General features: G+C 39.7%; 2 protein-coding genes across 2 annotated transcripts in view; both read right to left on the reverse strand.

Moving 5' to 3' along the window:
* Positions 1-20431, reverse strand: part of tspan34a (tetraspanin 34a) — a 27922-nt gene extending 7491 nt beyond the window's left edge. Inside the window, exons 1-3 of the mRNA XM_061910142.1 lie at positions 20294-20431; positions 13880-13956; positions 3275-3490 (exon numbers count right to left, since the gene is read on the reverse strand). Coding sequence (XP_061766126.1) covers positions 3275-3490; positions 13880-13936 — 273 coding nt within the window. The 5' untranslated portion in view covers positions 13937-13956; positions 20294-20431. The remainder of the gene's footprint in view (positions 1-3274; positions 3491-13879; positions 13957-20293) is intronic.
* On the reverse strand, positions 10687-13872 carry LOC133558938 (uncharacterized). The gene has a single exon (XM_061910136.1). It carries the CDS (start codon positions 12147-12149, stop codon positions 10788-10790), a length of 1362 nt encoding a protein of 453 aa, XP_061766120.1. The 5' UTR covers positions 12150-13872; the 3' UTR covers positions 10687-10787.
* Positions 20432-20626: the final 195 nt, after the last annotated feature.

The raw sequence follows: 20626 nt of genomic DNA on the forward strand, positions 1-20626 counted from the left end.
CTCAAACCAACCAACAAATGTTATTCATTATTATTAGTTATATATTTTCTGTTAAACCACTAATGGTAGCATAAGATAGCAAGTGGTGTTCTTGTCCCTTTTGATATGTTACATGTGTTAAACAGGTCAACACATATGCTAATCGGTTATGCTAGACTGACCATACGTCATCTTTTCCCCGGACATGTCCTCTTTTGCTGGGCTGTCCGGGCGGAGTTTCTTAAATGCCTCTAATGTCCGCCATTTTGAGTTAGGGTTGCGTGTGTTTTCAATGTACGTTCAGGGTTAAGAAGGGGTTAAAAACAAAACAAATTGTGAAGGTGTGCGCATGCAAGAGGCATTTGTGAGGGAGGGGCAGAGACAGAGAGAGCGAGAGAGTTATAATAAACGCGCATGTGTCGCCAGGCTCTGCTTTTTATCGATATATTTATCAGATTAAATGTTTTATTATGTATAGCAGGGGTTTCAAAAGTGTGCCATTTGCGGCCTACAGCTAATGTTTTAAAGGCGAACAACACATTTTAAATATACTATTAAAATAAACAAAAACATAACAAAAGTGAAATAAAAAAGCTTAAAGGTGAAATGTAATTTAGAAAAAATCGCTATGTTGACTAATAAAACAAAGCTGTTTTTTTTTTTCTTTCAAACTGTCATTGCTCAAAACATAATATTGAATCCTAATCAATGTCATTATGAATGATTGACCTATTTAGGGATCCGATTACGTCACATCAAATATCCCACTTTGAAAAATATTTTGGATGGAATATTTTGCATATTTTGTGTGTTTGCCGTAGAAAACATAGTTTTGTTCGACAAAAAAGGGCGGAAAGCAAACAAAAAAACAACATAAAAAAATCTAAAACATTTTGAAATGAGGGATAGATCTGAAGTTGATGTAAACTTCAGAGATTTAAGCGTTAAATATAAAATGTGTGTATGCCCTGGCACACCATTATCATCATTTCATGACCGAAGCAAAACACTTTTTACACTTTTATACTGAAATAAATACACCTACAACTTATTATATAAAAACATAGAAAAAACTACCAGCAGCGGTAATGAAGTAAAGAAGAAAGTAAATGAAAGTTTATAACTGAATACATTTACATAAGTATACAAATTTGTTTTCTTTTTTTATTACTTTCTTTTGATGAATGAAGTATCGTTTATGACAACCTTTTTCCAAAACACAATATAAAATGTGAGCTAAAACAGGATAATGCATACATTTGTTTTCAAAACGCTTACAAAAAAGTAGGACCCCAAAAATTTACTGTGGGACCCCATTTTGAAAATTCCTAGCGCCAACACTGCTGTCAACAGAGGAGAAAAAAATGCTTTATTTAAATAAATATATTATTTATAAAGCAAGTTAGCGTATCATTGGCAAATCTTCCTCTTTTGGGGATTTCAGAATATGGTCAGCCTAGGTTATGCAAACAGGTATTAGTGTTATAGCTGTCAAAGGTTGTTATCATTATAGTTATATAATAGCACGGGTGTCCAAAACAACAAGTAAGATTACATGATCATAAAAGATTGTATGAATCTCAAATCTAAAATCAGTCCTTCTTTGTGTTTACTTGTGCAAAACTGGACAGCCAGTTAACTAACAAACTCTATATATTCCCTAATTGGGTTTTAAGCGACTAGGAGCTAGCAGCTACACAACAGCTAGGCACACAATAGCACAGAAGCTCGACATACATAATACTGTGTCCTTAATTCACAGGTGTCAAACTCTGGCCCGCGGGCCAAATTTGGCCCGCCGTGTAATCTCATTTGGCCCTTGAGGCAATATCAAATTACCATTAGAGCTGGCCCGCCGGTGTTATACAGCGGCAGTGCCGCTGTAACACCGCATTCACCGATTTCCTGGGACACTCTCGAATTTCAGTGCCCCTCCCGAAAATCTCCCGGTGCAACCATTCTCCCAAATTCCACCAGGACAACAATATTGGGGGTGTGCCTTAAAGGCACTGCGTTTAGCCGTACGTCAAGTCCGTTTTTCCTCCTCACAAACAGCTTGCCGGCCAAGTCACGTATTATATACATAGCTTCTACAAACATGTCAGTAAATGCAAGGCATACTTGATCAACAGCCATACAGGTCCCACTGAGGGTGGCCGTATAAACAACTTTAACACTGTTACAAATATGCGCCACACTGTGAACCCCCACCAAACAAAATTGACAAACACATTTTGGGGGAACATCCGCACCGTAACACACCATAAACACACCATAAACACAACAGAACAAATACCCAGAACTCCTTGCAGCACTAACTCTTCCTGACCGCTACAATATACACCCCCTCCCCGCTACGACATCATTGTGTCGCCAAACACAATGACCACTCCACTTCAGCTTAAAGACAGCATACGTCCATTTTAGACAGTTAATAATAAAAAGGTTGGTTTTCATCATGCCTATAATTGTTCTCTGTTTAACTGATTTCACGGCATAGCTCGGTTGGTAGAGTGGCCGTGCCAGCAACTTGAGGGTTGCAGGTTCGAGTCCCGCTTCCGCCATCCTAGTCACTGCCGTTGTGTCCTTGAGCAAGACACATTTCCCAACTGCTCCCAGTGCAACCCACACTGGTTTAAATGTAACATAGATATTGGGTTTCACTATGTAAAGCGCTTTGAGTCACTAGAGAAAAGCGCTATATAAATATAATTCACTTCATTTACTTTACTTCATCAAGTGTTTTCTAACATTCCACACTATGTATCGGATCAATAGCAGTATCAGTCAATACTCAAGTCTCCAGAAAGCGAAACATTAGCTATTAGAACAACATTAACATTTTAACTCTATCCATCCATTAATTTTCTACCGCTTGTCCCTATTGGGTTCACGGGGGGGTGCTGGAGCCTATCTCAGCCGCATTGGGGCAGAAGGTGGCGTAGACCCTGGACAAGTCGCCACCTCATCACAGGGCCAACACAGATCAACAGACAACATTCACACTCACATTTACGCATTATGACCAATTTTAACTCATTAAATTTTTAATGTTTTCCCTTCAACATTTTTTCTTGTTTTAGAATCCATCCATCCATCCATCCATTTTCTACCGCTTATTCCCTTTGGGGTCGCGGGGGGCGCTGGTGCCTATCTCAGCTACAATCGGACGGAAGGCGGCGTACACCCTGGACAAGTCGCCACCTCATCGCAGGTTGTTTCAGAATAAAAACTTCTATTGTACGAGTTTGCTCAAAGACTGTGCGAAAGCAGGCGAAAAGGCGTGAATACTCACCGTCAGAAGCATGCACCTGCTTTCCTTCACGGCGCCGCAACAGCCCAGGAAGCCGATGACCAGCAACACGGACCCCACCGCGATGAGCAGGTAGGCGACGTTTGCGACCTCGGATATCTCTGGGGGAATGTCCTCCACGCTATCCAGTATTCCCATCAGGGAATTGCTGTCCACCTTCACCCAAATGCCCACGCCCAGGATGGCAGCACCTGCTAACTGAAAGACGACATGCCCGGATGAACCAAAAAGACAGAGAACTAGCAAACTGTTAGCATGATGTTCAAAGTAAACATTTAAATTTTTAGAAACTAGTTGAATTTTACTACAAAAACATCCGTTTCTGCGTAACTGTGCTGTTTTTTTCATACTGGTACATTTTAAACCAGCTAAATATGGACATAAAACGGCGGTCACAAAACAGTTTCATGTTTGATAAATCACAATGAGAGCGTTAAAGGCCTACTGAAACCCACTACTACCGACCACGCAGTCTGATAGTTTATATATCAATGATGAAATATTAACATTGCAACACATGCCAGCACGGCCTTTTTAGTTTACTAAATTGCAATTTTAAATTTCCCGCGAGTTTCTTGTTGAAAACGTCACGGAATGATGACGCGTACGCGTGACGTCACGGACTGTCAGGAAATATTAGCAGCTGCACCACTCGCAGCTAAAAGTCCTCTGCTTTAACCGCATAATTACACAGTATTTTGGACATCTGTGTTGCTGAATCTTTTGCAATTTGTATTTTTAATAATGGAGACTATAAAAAACAATGCTGTTGGTAAAAAACGGTGTATTGCAGCTGTCTTTAGCACCGAGACACAGCCGATGTTTCTTTGTTTGTTGTGAAGCGGAGCGGTCAAGCGACCATATTTTCTCTACGTCAACCAGCATGTTTTTGGATGGGGAAATTGTGATATATATCTTACCGGAGAAATCATTGGATTATTCGTCGTCCTGCAGCAGCTGTTTAAAAGGCAGCTGTGAGCTTGGCTCCTCGGCTTCTCTCTGAGACACTTTGTGTTCACCGCAGCCATCCGACCTCGAGGTATGTCTTTACAATCTTTAAAATCTCACTAAAACACTATTAAAACAATAAGCAGATAATGGATCTTCCAGAATTATCCTAGTAAATGTGTCTAATTACATCTGAAACGCTCACACTGCCGTCGCCCGGAGCCGTCGCTTTTTTTTTTTTTCTATTCCTTCACTGTCAATATCTTAATTCACAAATCTTTCATCCTCGCTCAAATTAATGGGGAATCTGTCGCTTTCTCGGTCTGAATTGCTCTTACTGCTGGTGGCTCCTATTAAAAACAATGTGAATATTTGTGGAACCCTGCAACTCGTGACGTCACGTGCACATACTTCCGGTACAGGCAAGGCTTTTCTATGAGCGACCAAAAATTGCGAACTTTATCGTCGATGTTCTCTACTAAATCCTTTCAGCAAAAATATGGCAATATCGCGAAATGATCAAGTATGACACACAGAATGGACCTGCTATCCCTGTTTAAATAAGAAAATCTCATTTCAGTAGGCCTTTAAATGGTTACATTTGCTCAGTATTATGACAGACAGACAGAAACGCTAAATGGATTGCAAGTGCTATTTTGCTCATTTAAGAAACACATTCCTCTGCACACCAACTTAGAAAAATCATCTTAGCGTTTCAAGTTATCACATATTTCAAGTTATCACATATTTTAATACGCGCAAAGCTTTCGTGGATCAGGCCTGTTCAATCAACATAAAGGGTGGACGGATCAATCCAGAAATAAATGCGAGTATCATTATCGGAATGACACGAACCTGATGAGTTTTATTTTTGCAGTGTTGCTATTATATTCATACATTCTTTAGGGCTGTCAAATTTCGCGTTTTGATGTGGATTAACCAATATTAATCTGATTATCAACCCGTCTTCAGTCCTTTGTATATGATCCCTTGACTGTCATTGTTCATGCAAAACAAAACACAATTAAAGGCCTACTGAAACCCACTACTACCGGCCACACAGTCTGATAGTTTATATATCAATGATGAAATCTTAACATTACAACACATGCCAATACGGCCGGTTTAGTTTAGTAAATTGCAATTTTAAATTTCCCGCGAGGTATCCTGTTGAAAACGTCGCGGACTGATGATGCTTATGTTGAGGCGTGCTTGTGACGTTATTGGTTGGAGCGGACATTTCAGCCCAGCGCCACTCACGGTTAAAAGTCGTCTCTTTTCATCGTATAATTACACAGTATTTTGGACATCTGTGTTGCTGAATCTTTTGCAATTTGTTTAATTAATAATGGAGACTATAAAGAACAATGCTGTTGGTGGAAAGCAGTGGATTGAAGATGCCTTTAGCCACCAAAACACAGCCGGTGTTTCTTTGTTTGTTGTGAAGCTTTAACAGAGCGGTCAAGCGAACATGTTTCTCTACCACATGTCAACCAATTGTGATATTAAGTCGGCTCTTACCGGAGACTTCAGCGGATTATGCGACCTCCTCCTGCAGCTGTCAAAAAGGCAGCTGTGATCTTGGCTTCTCTCAGAGACACTGGCGTTCACCGCAGCCCTCCGACTTTCAGGTATGACTTTATAATCTCACTAAAACACTATTAATACAATAAGCAGATAAGGGATTTTCCAGAATTCTCCTAGTAAATGTGTCTAATAACATCTGAATCGCTCACACTGCCGTCGCCTGGAGCCTTCGCCTTTTCTTTCTTTTTTTTTTAGTGCTTCACTCTAACTTTCCTCATCCACAAATCTTTCATCCTCGCTCAAATTAATGGGGAAATCGTCGCTTTCTCGGTCCGAATTGCTCCTGCTGCTGGTGGCTATGATTATAAACAATGTGAGGAGCCCTACAACCCGTGACGTCACGCGCACATCGTCTGCTACTTCCGGTACAGGCAAGGCTTTTTTATTAGCGACCAAAAGTTGCGAACTTTATCGTCGATGTTCTCTACCAAATCCTTTCAGCAAAAATATGGCAATATCGCAAAATGATCAAGTATGACACATAGAATGGACCTGATATCCCCTTTTAAATAAGAAAATCTCATTTTGGGAAGGCCTTTAAACATGTATAATGGCGATTAAAAAATGTCATCGTTTGACAGCTACAAAGTGACCAGTAGAGTGTAAAAACAAGTTGACTTCAGGCTTAATTGTGTTCCTTTGTATCCATTAATGCCAGTTGTATTTACAATCGGCAAAGTGTGTGCTAATAGCTTCTAAACATCCCAAAATGCTACAAATGTAGTTGGCCATTTTGAATATTCCACTCCGAATACATTCGGCAATGTGCGCAGATTTTATGCTACTGTGGTAACACTGCTGCACTCTGACCATGTTATTAGATCAGTCGTACTGGAAATAAGCAACAATCGGAAGGAGATGTGCTGTTTATCATTCACAATCCTTATTTAAGACAAGAACACATATGCTTGGCTTTCTTTATGCATTCTAAATCAGAAATAAATAGCCAACAAGTTGAGGGACCTCTACTGCGCTCATAAAACCATCTCTAAGAACATCCAGAAAGAGCCAACAATTCTCCATGTACATGACGTGACCTGAAAAGTAACCAAATATGAGTAACATTGTTATTATAAGCGCTAACGCAGATGGACTATTTTAGCGGCTCATTGATATCAGTGAGCTAATGCTATCTTAAGATGCTATCGTTGACACGTAGAAAGGCGGCTGCTTCTGCCTCATCTGAAACTTGCTGAGAGTAAACTCTAGATCAGGGGTCGGCTACCCAAAATGTTGAAAGAGCCATATTGAACCAAAAAGACAAAAACAAATCTGTCTGGAGCCGCCAAAAATTAAAAGCCATATTACTTACAGATAGTGTGTCATGAGATGTAAATTGAATTGTGAGGACTTAAAGGAAACCAAATGAGCTCAAATATAGCTACAAATGAGGCATAGTGATGCAATGTGTACATATAGCTAGCCTAAATAGCATGTTAGCATCGATTAGCTTGCAGTCATGCAGTGACCAAATACGTCTGATTAGTATTCCACACGAGTCAATAACGTCAACAAAACTCATCTGTGTTTATTCATGCACAACATTATAAGAGTGGTGGACGAAATGAGACGGAAAAATAAGTGGCATAACGTCTTAGAAAGTCGGAGAAAGTAAACAAACTAGGGTGAGTTCAAGGACCGCCAAAATTAGTTGGACAAAAGGGCGCTGGCCAAATACTCGAATCAGTGAAGCATGTTTAATATAAACAATGTGCTTTATAGCAAATAGGGAGCTTTGTGTCATGTTTGTCCTCCTACAGAAACTATATTAAAACAAAAAATAGTTTTAATTTTTCCCCTCATCATTTCCATTTTTCATATATTTTTGAAAAAGCTCCAGAGAGCCACTAGGACGGCGCTAAAGAGCCGCATGCGGCTCCAGAGCCGCGGGTTGCCGACCCCTGCTCTAGATTATAATTCATGCATCTCTCACCTGGTACTAGACATATGTGGCCATGGATCGACAGACAACTTTTTGAACCCTTTGTGAAAATTGCGACTGAATCTTCATCCATGTAAGTGTCCCTTCTGTTTGTACACTAAGTGTTTGTTTTATTATGGTTAGTTTATATGTTTAGCACAGAGCAATGCTGCTGACGCTATAATGTTTCAATGAAACTGCGTCCGTTCAGCCCTCGGCTTCTAAAATTTATTGCTCATCCTCCTTGTGTTCGGGCTCAAAAATATAAGGTTCTAGGTCATCATTTTCCTAAAGTAATCATTATTGGCTCTCAAAGTTTGCTTGACTATCAATCAATCAATCAATCAATGTTTACTTATATAGCCCTAAATCACTAGTGTCTCAAAGGGCTGCACAAACCACCACGACATCCTCGGTAGGCCCACATAATGGCAAGGAAAACTCACACCCAGTGGGACATCGGTGACAATAATGACCCAGTGGGACGTCGGTGACAATAATGACTATGAGAACCTTAGAGAGGAGGAAAGCAATGGATGTCGAGCGGGTCTAACATGATACTGTGAAAATTCAATCCACAATGGATCCAACATAGTCGCGAGAGTCCAGTCCAAAGCGGATCCAACACAGCAGCGAGAGTCCCGTTCACAGCAGAGCCAGCCTGGCTGGCTCCCGTTCACAGCGGAGCCAGCAGGAAACCATCCCAAGCGGAGGCGGATCAGCAGCGCAGAGATGTCCCCAGCCAATACACAGGCAAGCAGTACATGGCCACCGGATCGGACCGGACCCCCTCCACAGGGGAGAGTGGGACATAGAAGAAAAAGAAAAGAAACAGCAGATCAACTGGTCTAAAAAGGGAGTCTATTTAAAGGCTAGAGTATACAAATGAGTTTTAAGGTGAGACTTAAATGCTTCTACTGAGGTGGCATCTCGAACTGTTACCGGGAGGGCATTCCAGAGTACTGGAGCCCGAACGGAAAACGCTCTATAGCCCGCAGACTTTTTTTGGGCTTTGGGAATCACTAACAAGCCGGAGTCCTTTGAACGCAGATTTCTTGCCGGGACATATGGTACAATACAATCGGCAAGACAGGATGGAGCTAGACCGTGTAGTATTTTATACGTAAGTAGTAAAACCTTAAAGTCACATCTTAAGTGCACAGGAAGCCAGTGCAGGTGAGCCAGTACAGGCGTAATGTGATCAAACTTTCTTGTTCTTGTCAAAAGTCTAGCAGCCGCATTTTGTACCAACTGTAATCTTTTAATGCTAGACATGGGGAGACCCGAAAATAATACGTTACAGTAGTCGAGGCGAGACGTAACAAACGCATGGATAATGATCTCAGCGTCTTTAGTGGACAGAATGGAGCGAATTTTAGCGATATTACGGAGATGAAAGAAGGCCGTTTTAGTAACGCTTTTAATGTGTGCCTCAAAGGAGAGAGTTGGGTCGAAGATAATACCCAGATTCTTTACCGTGTCGCCTTGTTTAATTGTTTGGTTGTCAAATGTTAGAGTTGTATTATTAAATAGAGTTCGGTGTCTAGCAGGACCGATAATCAGCATTTCCGTTTTTTTGGCATTAAGTTGCAAAAAGTTAGCGGACATCCATTGTTTAATTTCATTAAGACACGCCTCCAGCTGACTACAATCCGGCGTGTTGGTCAGCTTTAGGGGCATGTAGAGTTGGGTGTCATCAGCATAACAGTGAAAGCTAACACCGTATTTGCGTATAATGTCACCTAGCGGCAGCATGTAGATGCTGAAGAGTGCAGGGCCAAGGACCGAACCCTGGGGAACTCCACACGTTACCTTAACGTAGTCCGAGGTCACATTGTTATGGGAGACACACTGCATCCTATCAGTAAGATAAGAGTTAATCCAAGACAGGGCTAAGACGGACATACCAATTCGTGTTTTGATACGTTCTAATAAAATATTATGATCGACGGTATCGAAAGCAGCGCTAAGATCGAGGAGCAGCAACATAGATGACGCATCAGAATCCATCGTTAGCAATAGATCATTAGTCATTTTTGCGAGGGCTGTCTCCGTGGAGTGATTTGATCTGAAACCGGATTGAAAGGTTTCACATAGATTGTTAGACGCTAAGTGTTCATTTAACTGCTCCGCAACAATTTTTTCAAGGATTTTTGAAATAAAGGGAAGGTGAGACACCGGTCGGTAGTTTACCATGAGGTCAGGATCGAGGTTAGGTCTTTTAAGAAGAGGATGAATAACCGCTTTTTTGAATGCTAGGGGAACAGTGCCCGAGGAGAGTGATAAGTTTATAATATTTAGCACTGATGGACCTAATAATACAAAGAGCTCCTTGATCAGTTTCCCAGGAAGAGGGTCAAGTAAGCATGTTGTCTGTTTTATTCCATTTACACGTTGTAACAATTCCTCTAATGTTATTTCCTCAAAACGAGAGAAACTATTTTGGAGGGCAGTATCCGCCGTATATACCATCGTATCAGTGTTAATAGAACCCGTTGTAGCTGGGACGCATTGTCTTTAATCTCCTTTCTAATGACTTCAATTTTCTTACTAAAGAATTGCATAAAGTCATCAGCTGAGTGGGTTGAGCTACTGGAAGGGGTCCCTTGTTGGGTTAGCGATGCTACCGTACTAAACAAAAATTTAGGATCGTTTTTATTACGGTGGATGAGATTTGAGTAATATTTAGCTTTAGCTAAGGTAAGCATGCGTTTATAAGTTATTAAACCATCACTCCATGCTTGATGGTGCACCTCTAGTTTAGTCGTGCGCCATTTGCGTTCCAGCTTTCTACATAATAATTTCTGAGCTCTAGTTTCTTCTGTAAACCACGGGGTGCGCTTTTTTGGAGCCTTTTTTAACTTTAGCGGTGCTATGTTATCAATGGTTTCGCGCAGGGTGTCGTTAAAGTTGTTAGTGAGGTTATCAATAGAGCCCACATACTTTGGGAATGGTGCCATAACCGAGGGCAGTAGGTCAGCAAGAGTTGTCGTTGTGGCCGTATTAATGTTGCGGCTGCTATAGCAGTTATTATTATTATTAGTTTGACGAACATGCGTCTGAACCTCGAATTTTATAAGGTAATGATCGGACAATACTTTTAGTATACGGGACTATCGTAACTTTGGAGACGGTGATACCCCTGACAAGCACTAGGTCTATCGTATTACCGTTGCGATGCGTGGGTTCATTTATTATTTGTGTGAGACCACAGCTATCAATTACAGTCTGGAGCGCTATGCACGGTGGGTCCGATGGGGTATTCATATGGACATTAAAGTCCCCCATTATGATTATATTATCGGCGTGTGTCACTAGATCAGCAACGAACTCTGAGAATTCATTGATAAAGTCCGAATAGGGCCCTGGGGGGCGGTAGATAACAGCCAGGTGTAGAGGCAGCGGTGTGACAGACTTCATAGTAAGCACCTCAAACGATTTATATTTATTATTTATGTTAGGACTAAGGTTAAAGTTTTCGTTGTATATTAGTGCGACCCCCCCACCCCTTTTAAGCGGACGGGCAATATGCGCATGTGTAAAGTTAGGAGGACATGCCTCATTTAGCGCAAAAAAGTCGTTTGGTTTAAGCCAGGTTTCGCTGAGACCGATGACGTTAAGATTGTTGTCTCTGATAATATCATTAACTAATAACGTTTTGGGAGACAATGATCTTATGTTTAAAAAAACTATATTATAGGTAGTGGGCTGTTTTAGGGAGTTTTTGATCAAATTATCCGTAGTAGCAATATTAATAATGTTGTGTTTATTATGCCCAGTGCATTTAGTATAGTTACGACCATATCTAGGAATTGATACGACAGGAATTTTCCGATTGTTTGTTTGTTGCTTTGATAAACTGCACGCATCATGGTTAGCCACCTCAGTAACGGGCATTTTCCGATTGTTTGTTTGTTGCTTTGATAAACTGCACGCATCATAGTTAGCCACCTCAGTAACACACATGTCCAACTCTGAAACACTCAAAGCAGAAAAAACTTGTTCTAATTTAACAGACTCCTTACCCAGACCAGTAGTCTCGCATTTTCCATTTAAATCTGGCTGCAGGATGGAGGGAAGTGGTGTTCTGTGGGGATTAGCCTTCTGCTTTGTTTTTAGCCCCGCTCGACATCCGCGTTTCCGATCACACCGCTGGCGTCTGCTCTGTAGACGGCCCCCGCTGCTACTAGACTCCCCTGCTTCACAGGCCGCTGGATGTAGCCGCCGACGTATTCCCATGCTAGTTAGCATGTTTAGCACGCACGCGTCTATCAGTCCAAAACGGCCCGATATGTCCACATCCAGAAGTGTCTGGCGGTCGTACGTGATCACGGAGTGACCACGATGTGAGCCAGCCATAAAGTCTGTGGAATTGTCCGGTATTTCTGCCAAATGTTTCATCTTTAGCAGCAGCTCCGCGAGGACGCAGCCCGTCCGGGCGCCGCCATCTTGGATCTGTTGTATTGTTGTTAATGGGGAAGGGATCTGTGGTTCCTAACTCAATGTCACAGATCAAGTGACTGGCTTGCTCATCAACTCTTAAAATGGCTCGGGAATCTCCGTGCGATCGATTCTATTTTGATCATATCAATTTACCCGCAAACTTTGGAAGTGTTTTGGTGTAATTAATCGGATAGCTTCAAAATAGCGGCAACTTGTTTTTCCACTCTCCTGGTACCTTATTGTTGTTATTGTCATGATACCACATGACAGTTTGGACTTCCTTCTTAGTTTTTAAGTGTTTGGGACCATTTTTTGTCGTGGCGCTCTTGTTTTTATTGTATTTCCTGTAGGACTCTTTGTTTTGCTGCACCTTCACTCTCTGCTTAGTTTCCCACTAGCGCACCTGTTTTCTATTGGTTAATCAATTCTATTTAGGTTCACCTGTTGCTCCTTACCACCGCTAAATGATTGTATTGTGTCACTTTTTGTCTTGTAACTGGCTGTTTGCTACCTTTCATTATAAGGGTGGATCGCTCGTCGGGACCCAGGATGGACCGCTCGCCTGTGTATCGGTTGGGGACATCTTGGGATGGTTTCCTCTGGACGGGACTCTCGCTGCTGTCTTGGATCCGCTTTGAACTGAACTCTCGCGGCTGTGTTGGAGCAACTATGGATTGAACTTTCACAGTATCATGTTAGACCCGCTCAACATCCATTGCTTTCGGTCCCCTAGAGGGGGGGGGTTGCCCACATTTGAGGTCCTCTCCAAGGTTTCTCATAGTCATCATTGTCACTGGCGTCCCACTGGGTGTGAGTTTTCCTTGCCCTTATGTGGGTTCTTCCGAGGATGTCGTAGTCATAGTGGTTTGTACAGTCCTTTGAGACATTTGTGATTTAGGGCTATATAAATAAACATTGACATTGATTGATAATACCAGTTTCATCAAACTCTTTTACCCGCACGTCACCGTCTATCTCTGCACCCTGGGGTCACGACAAGCTCAACAATGCGCATGCTGACCAAGTCTTGGAATTCGTTTGTGGACTTTTTCCAGTTTTTTTTCTTGAACTCACTTTACGTGAAGCCTCCTTGATAATCACAGGAACGTGCGCCATGACCAATTATGTAAATTAGACAATGGGACCCCTACTCACTTTTCTTAACACCATCAATGTATCTGTCATGATCTGTGGTCTGGATTATGTTTTTTATTTTCAATCTAAGACTCCTTTGGTTCCTGTTTTTTGTGCACCATTGTTTGTTTTAGTTACCATGGTTACTTATCATTTCCACCCGCTTCCGATTAGTGTTCACCCGCTCACATGCTGCCTGAGCACTTATCAGAGGCATTATTTAAACCTGCCTTGCCCTCCAGTGAGTGCTGGAGTATTGTTTGCTGTATGCTGTGGACTGCCTTTTTTTTGGAAGCTGAGAGCTAGTCCCTGGATCCCGACCACTGTTTCATGGTTTCTGGTTTGTGTTTTCCTTGCCTTTTTTTTTTTTTTTTTGAAGATTAAAACCATATTTTCATTTTCCAAGCCTGTCATCTCTGCATCTTGGGTTTATCGTCTTTGGACAGTATCGTCTTTGTAAATCCCCAATTTAATATATGACTTGTATTCGATTGTGCGAGTGTCCCTAATGTTACAGTATATACATACAAACACGTATTGATGCCATAACTTACGCAAATGGTGCCGTTGAAGATGAACATCATCAGTTTGAGGAATCCTGCGCAGCACATCTTGGCGTCTGTTTCTAATACTGTCAACAACAAAAAAGAAAATGGCATTGTCAGTCCAACAGGAAGGAGGCGGTAGTATGTATAACATGAGGCAACTTCATTTGCTTTAGTTAGACATTAACTTGTCACAGTAGTCGTAAAGGGAGCCTCATCTTTCACTTTGACAACTTTTGCAAGTTTCCGGAAAAATGTAAATAGCATTTCAAATAGACACTATATAAGTACAAGTTTCAGGTAGAGCATGATGAAGTAAGCGTTCAACCTCCACTCTTTATTACGCAATCCTGAAATATTAACCCGTGATTTGATTAATAATTAAGACGCTAAAGAAATATTTTCCACTCTCTTGTAAAATTCAGATAAAAGAGATTGGAGCTGCGTTTATGTGGCGCCACTTATCCAATCGACCTCTGATAGCGGCTCATTAATGACGCAGAAGCAAAGACATGGTTGAGTCACGCTGCAGGTAGCAGAGTGGAGGTAATAAAAGACAAATCACACCATGTTCCCGACATAACACACATTTGCTAGCCTTTTACGATTACAGTAACTTTTTACCTTCCTTATTGCAGCTCTGACTGGCATCGGCCACCTAGTTGGCAAATTTGTTGACAAGGCACTATAAAATGAAGTTAATTGCATGTTGCCGTCATCGCCGGATTTCTTTCGGAGGTAGCACAACAGGGAAATGTAATGTAATTAGATTATTTTTCATGTATTTATAGCAGTTTTAAAGTGTATTAGGACCACATTGAACTACAATAAAATAGTAACAAATGAGCAAAAACTCAAACGGTTGAGGAAGAAGTTGTAGGTATTCCAGAAAATTATAGAGCTGTATTACTTTAAGTAATATGGTAATTACTAGAAACTTGATATTAATATTACAAGAAATTTATATTTTTTGGGCATTTGTTGTAAGGTATGCAGTGGGGCAAAAAAGTATTTAGTCAGCCACCGATTGTGCAAGTTCTTCCACTTAAAATGATGACAGAGGTCTGTAATTTTCATCATAGGTACACTTCAACTGTGAGAGACAGAATGTGAAAAAAAAAATCCAGGAATTCACATTGTAGGAATTTTAAATAATTTATTTGTAAATTATGTTGGAAAATAAGTATTTGGTCAACCATTCAAAGCTCAAACTGATAAAAAGAGGTTTTGGCCCGAAATCTCACGATACATGGCCCCATTCATTCTTTCCTTAACACGGATCAATCGTCCTGTCCCCTTAGCAGAAAAACAGCCCCAAAGCATGATGTTTCCACCCCCATGCTTCACAGTAGGTATGGTGTTCTTGGGATGCAACTCAGTGATCTTCTTCCTTCAAACACGACGAGTTGAGTTTATATCAAAAAGTTGTATTTTGGTTTCATCCACCGCATGACATTCTCCCAATCCACTGCTGTATCATCCATGTATCCATTTTGGTATAAACTCAACTTAAGTGGGAGAATTTGCACAATCGGTGGCTGACTAAATACTTTTTTGTCCCACTGTATATGAATTACAAGAAGTTGTTTCAGTAAAATAGGTTTGGTAATGTACGTTTTAAAATATAACATTACAAGAAACATACATACTATTACAAAAAACATATGTAATAAAAATGTCCAAAAGAAAGGATTTATTTTTTTTTTCTTAAAGAAAAAAAAAAAAGTCATGGTAAAATATTTTTTTAAGTAAATTTTTTAAAAATACAATATTAAAAGAAATGCGGATGGTATTACAATAAAAGTAATTAAAATTCAAAAAATACAATTGAAAAAAAATATTTACAGAAAATAAGGATTTATTATAAGAAAACTCAGTAAAAATAAATTGTCATACCTTTCCTAAATTGAGAGAAAAATATTGTTTAGGTAAAAAATAATAAAAAGCATTTTTTATTGTAGAAAAAAAAGTTATATTTTTCCTATGTTATATAATATCATAGTTGCAGTATTGCAAAAAAATAGCCATAAAGTTACAAGACCAAAACTGTAGTATTACTAGAAAAAAAGAATGTTACACTAAATAAAGATAATATTCCAAGAAAGTTTATATTAGAAAAAAAGTAGTATTATTTTGAAGAGAAAATGTCTAATTTTAAGTTGTATTGTTGCGAGAGAAAAAAAACCCTGTAATTTTAACAAGAACCAATTCTTTACATTACAAGAAACAATAATACAAAAATTATGTTACGACTTATATAGATGATATCACAGTAAAGAAAGATATTCATAATGTTACATACAGTAATTATTTTTGCTTTTTTGAAAAAAACTTTGTAAATAATTAGAAAAAAAATCATAATGGTAAAAGAAAAAAAAGAAAAAGTGTAAAGTTACAAGATGAACGTGGTAATATTACAATTTAAACAGGAACTGCACTCTTTGGGGGGAGATTGTGTCCATCATTCACAAATGTAAAGATATATTTCATTTTTTTAATGCATTCTAACTCATGAATAATTGTCAGCAAAAGTCAAAATGGAGCCAAGGAGAGTCGCTCTATTTCGCCTATAAAGCGCTCTAGAAACGTCCAAAAGCCTCCATCAACGTTTTGTATACACGCTGTAAGTTTATATGTAATGTAGTAACAGGCACATTATTAATAACATGTAATAGCTACATATTTTGCTCATTTTAAGCAAATAGCAGCTCATAATTTCATAGATGCGTCACGTTTCTTTTTTCCTCAAACAACAACAATGCTACTACTCATGGCAGACATCAAGAGAGACATCGACAGCTCTTTTGAGACAAATGACGATTCAGAACCTTATCTTTTTGAGCCTGAATATAAGGAAGATCCACAAGTTTTAGAAACTGAGTGATTAGCAGAGCTAGTAAGTAGTAGTATTGCTAAGTGCTAAACAAGAAATACGAATTAGGAATATAATAAAACAATCACTTCCTGTTCAATGTTTGCTCTCACTTGGATGCCGACTAATGGGATATTTATAGCTTTCCGTTTAGATGAAGAATTAATCCTATCCCTCACGAAGGGTTAAAAAAAAGTGCCGCAAAAGAGCCAGTTTTCGTGTCTTTGCCACCTTTTTAACCTTTTATGAGGATTATTAAGTTGATTGTTAAAGTTGACCAACTTCTCTTTTTATGGTCACATCCTATTCAGGTGAGAGACATGGTTTATAGGGTACAATTAACTTTCACCGGCTCAGAAACGCCCAGGATCTCCATGGCTCAATATGTCAATATAGCTAGTTAGCTCTCTGTGATTGGTGCCACTATACAGTAAATAGTTAGTATGTGTTAGCGCTTATAATAATCGCTAATATATGGTTAATATTCAGGTCCAAGATTTAAATAGAGTATTGTTGGCGCTTATCGGATGTTTTCTGGAGGGCGTAATGGACGCATTACAGTACTCCCATTAGCTGTGTTGCTGTATTTTATGACTTAAAATGCATTCAAAAAAAAAAAGAAAAACATGAGCGTTATTGTCTTATAAGGCAGTGGTTCTCAACCTTTTTTCAGTGATGTACCCCCTGTGAACATTTTTTTTAATTCAAGTACCCCCTAATCAGAGCAAATATTTTTGGGTTGAAAAAATAGATAAAGAAGTAAAATACATCACTATGTCATCAGTTTCTGGTTTATTAAATTGTATAACAGTGCAAAATTTTGCTAATTTGTAGTGGTCTTTCTTGAACTATTTGGTAAAAAATATATAAAAATAACTAAAAACTTCTTGAAAAATAAACAAGTGATTCAGTTATAAATAAATATTTCTACACATAGAAGTAATCATCAACTTAAAGTGCCCTCTTTGGGGATTGTAATGGAGATCCATCTGGAGTCATGAACTTAATTCTAAACATTTCTTCACAAAAAAAGAAATCTTTAACACCAATATTTATGGAACATGTCCACAAAAAAATCTAGCTGTCAACACTGACTATTGCATTGTTTTATTTCTTTTCACAGTTTATGAACTTATATTCATATGTTGTTGAAGTATTCTTCAATAAATATATTTAAAAATGATTTTTGAATTGTTGCTATTTTTAGAATATTTAAAAAAAATCTCACCTACCCCTTGGCATACCTTCAAGTACTCCAAGGGGTACGCGTGGCCCCTGTTTGAGAACCACTGTTATAAGGATTGTAAATGAGCGGTAAAATTCCAAAAATAAGTGCAGTTCAACTTTAACATACGAAAAAAGTTGTAATGTTACAGGTAATAATTTGAAATGTTCTTAGAAAAGTTATTATATTACAACAATACAAACACTTATGTTTGAAAATACTTTCTTAACCAGGAAGGTCAAAGGTCAGCTGGTGGCACATAAAGTCAAAGCGATGAACTCAATTACTTATTGTTTAATCAAATTGCTGTGATGTTATTCTTTTACTATGCAGTACTACTTACAGGACACTCGGGGGCATAGAGTACTTCCACAACAAACAGGCACTGCTATGATAGGTTGTGGTATATTAAACAGTATTATAGTGCTCTTTTCTTCTCTTTTACTAGCACTCAAGTTGTCTGTTTGATCAAAAACACCAATATCAAAATGTACTGTATATTTGGAAAACAAGCTTAGTGGACCCTAGTAGGCACAAGACATTGATACAACGTTGAGTATAGTACAGGCCAAAAGTTTGGACACACCTTCTCATTCAATGAGTTTTTCTTTATTTTCATTAATATTTACATTGTGGATTGCCACTGAAGGCATCAAGACTATGATTACCGTTTTGCACACTCTTGCTATTCTTTCGATAAGCTTCAAGAGGTGCTGAAATGGTTTTCACTGTGCTTGAAGCTCATCATGAGAATGCCAAGAGTGTGCAAATCAGTATTCGGAGCAAAGGGTGGCTATTTTGAAGAAACTCGAATAGCACTCTGGCTTCCTCCCACCTCCAAAGACATACACCTGGGGATAGGTTGAATGGCAACACTAAAATTGGCCCTGGTGTGTGAATGTGAGTGTGAATGTTGTCTGTCTATCTGTGTTGGCCCTGCGATGAGGTGGCGACTTGTCCAGGGTGTACCGAATGCAGCTGAGATAGGATTCAGCACCCACCGCTACCCCAATTGGTAGAAAATGGATGGATAGAATAGAAAACATGCTTTGAGTTACTTCACCTTTTTTTGTTAAGTACATAACTCCACATTCATAGTTTTGATGCCTTCAGTGACAATACAATGTAAATAAATAGTCATAAAAATAAAGAAAACACATTGAATGAGAAGGTGTGTCCAAACTTGTATGTTTTTTCTTAAACTGACTTTGAAACAACATTGAAAAATAGTTGTATTTGTGAATGGAGGAGTTCAAGTACCTTGGAGTCTTGTTCATGAGTGAGGGAAGAGTGGATCGTGAGATCGACAGGCGGATCGGTTGTGGTGAAGAAGGAGCTGAGCCGGAAGGCAAAGCTCTCAATTTACCGGTCGATCTACGTTCCCATCCTCACCAATGGTCATGAGCTCTGGGTCATGACCGAAGGGATAAGATCACCGGTACAAGCGGCTGAAATGAGTTTCCTCCGCCGAATGAGAAGCTCTGCCATCCGAGAGGAGCTCAAAGTAAAGCCGCTGCTCCTCCACATCGAGAGGAGCCACATGAGTTGGCTCGGGCATCTGGTCAGGATGCCACCCGAACGCCTCCCTAGGGAGGTGTTTAGGGCATGTCCAACCAGTAGGAGGCCATGGGGAAGACCCAGGACACATTGGGAAGACTATGTCTCCCGGCTGGCCTGGGAACGCCTCCGGATCCCCAGGGAAGAGCTGGACGAAGTGGCTGAGGAGAGGGAAGTCTGGGCTTCCCTGCTTAGGCTGCTGCCCCCGTGACCCGACCTCGTATAAGCGGAGGAAGATGGATGGATGGATGTAATTGTAAATGTTGTCTAACATTGGATCCACGTTTTTGTTTGGAAAATTACCAAATTTCAATGGTCAAATCAACGTCACAACCTCTGATATTGAATAAACATTGTCAGAAAGCATGTTGTTTCAACGTTGTATTTGTGTTGGAGAATATTGGTTGGGAAACGACCAAAATTCAATGGTCAAATCAACGTCAGAACCCAACATTGTTTAAACATTGTCAAAAAGCCTGTTGTTCCAACGTTAGGTTTGAGTTGCTCAACGTCCGGACCTAATTCAACAAGTTCTCAATGTTGTTTTAATGCCTTGTGTCTGCTAGAACAGCTCTTTCTTTTTTCTGGGAATTATGAAAATATAACAAATGTATTACATCAAGACCTTTACTTAGTTATTTCTATTGATTGACCAATTCATGTTCATAGAGAACATCAAGATAAATTAGCTGGAGTTCTGCCCGGCAACTAGCAGAACAATTTTGTGTTAACTCCAACTGGTGTCAAACTGATGAAATGGAGTTCCTACCTGTGTTTGCGGAGAAGTCAGTTGATCAATCAGGAGTGTGTGCGACAAAAAGCCTTCTGTGCGTTCCTTTATCTTCTCCTCGGTTTCACAAAAAACACACCCATATTACGCAGATAGGGACAAAAAGGGGACTTCGTGGCCTGCACGTCACTGACTTTTTTTTCCCCCCTGGGGATCAAAGTCCATTCAAGACCAACTTTATGACCAATCAAATGGGTTTATGCAGCTGATGCAGGCTTAAAATAGAAACAGGATCAATGATTTCTTACCTGTAAGTAATTTCACATAGAAAGCCAATAAATAGCTGATGATCAAAAATAGTTTGAAATTGAG

The sequence above is a fragment of the Nerophis ophidion genome, linkage group LG01, assembly GCF_033978795.1.
Source record: "Nerophis ophidion isolate RoL-2023_Sa linkage group LG01, RoL_Noph_v1.0, whole genome shotgun sequence".
Taxonomy (NCBI): Eukaryota; Metazoa; Chordata; class Actinopteri; order Syngnathiformes; family Syngnathidae; genus Nerophis; species Nerophis ophidion.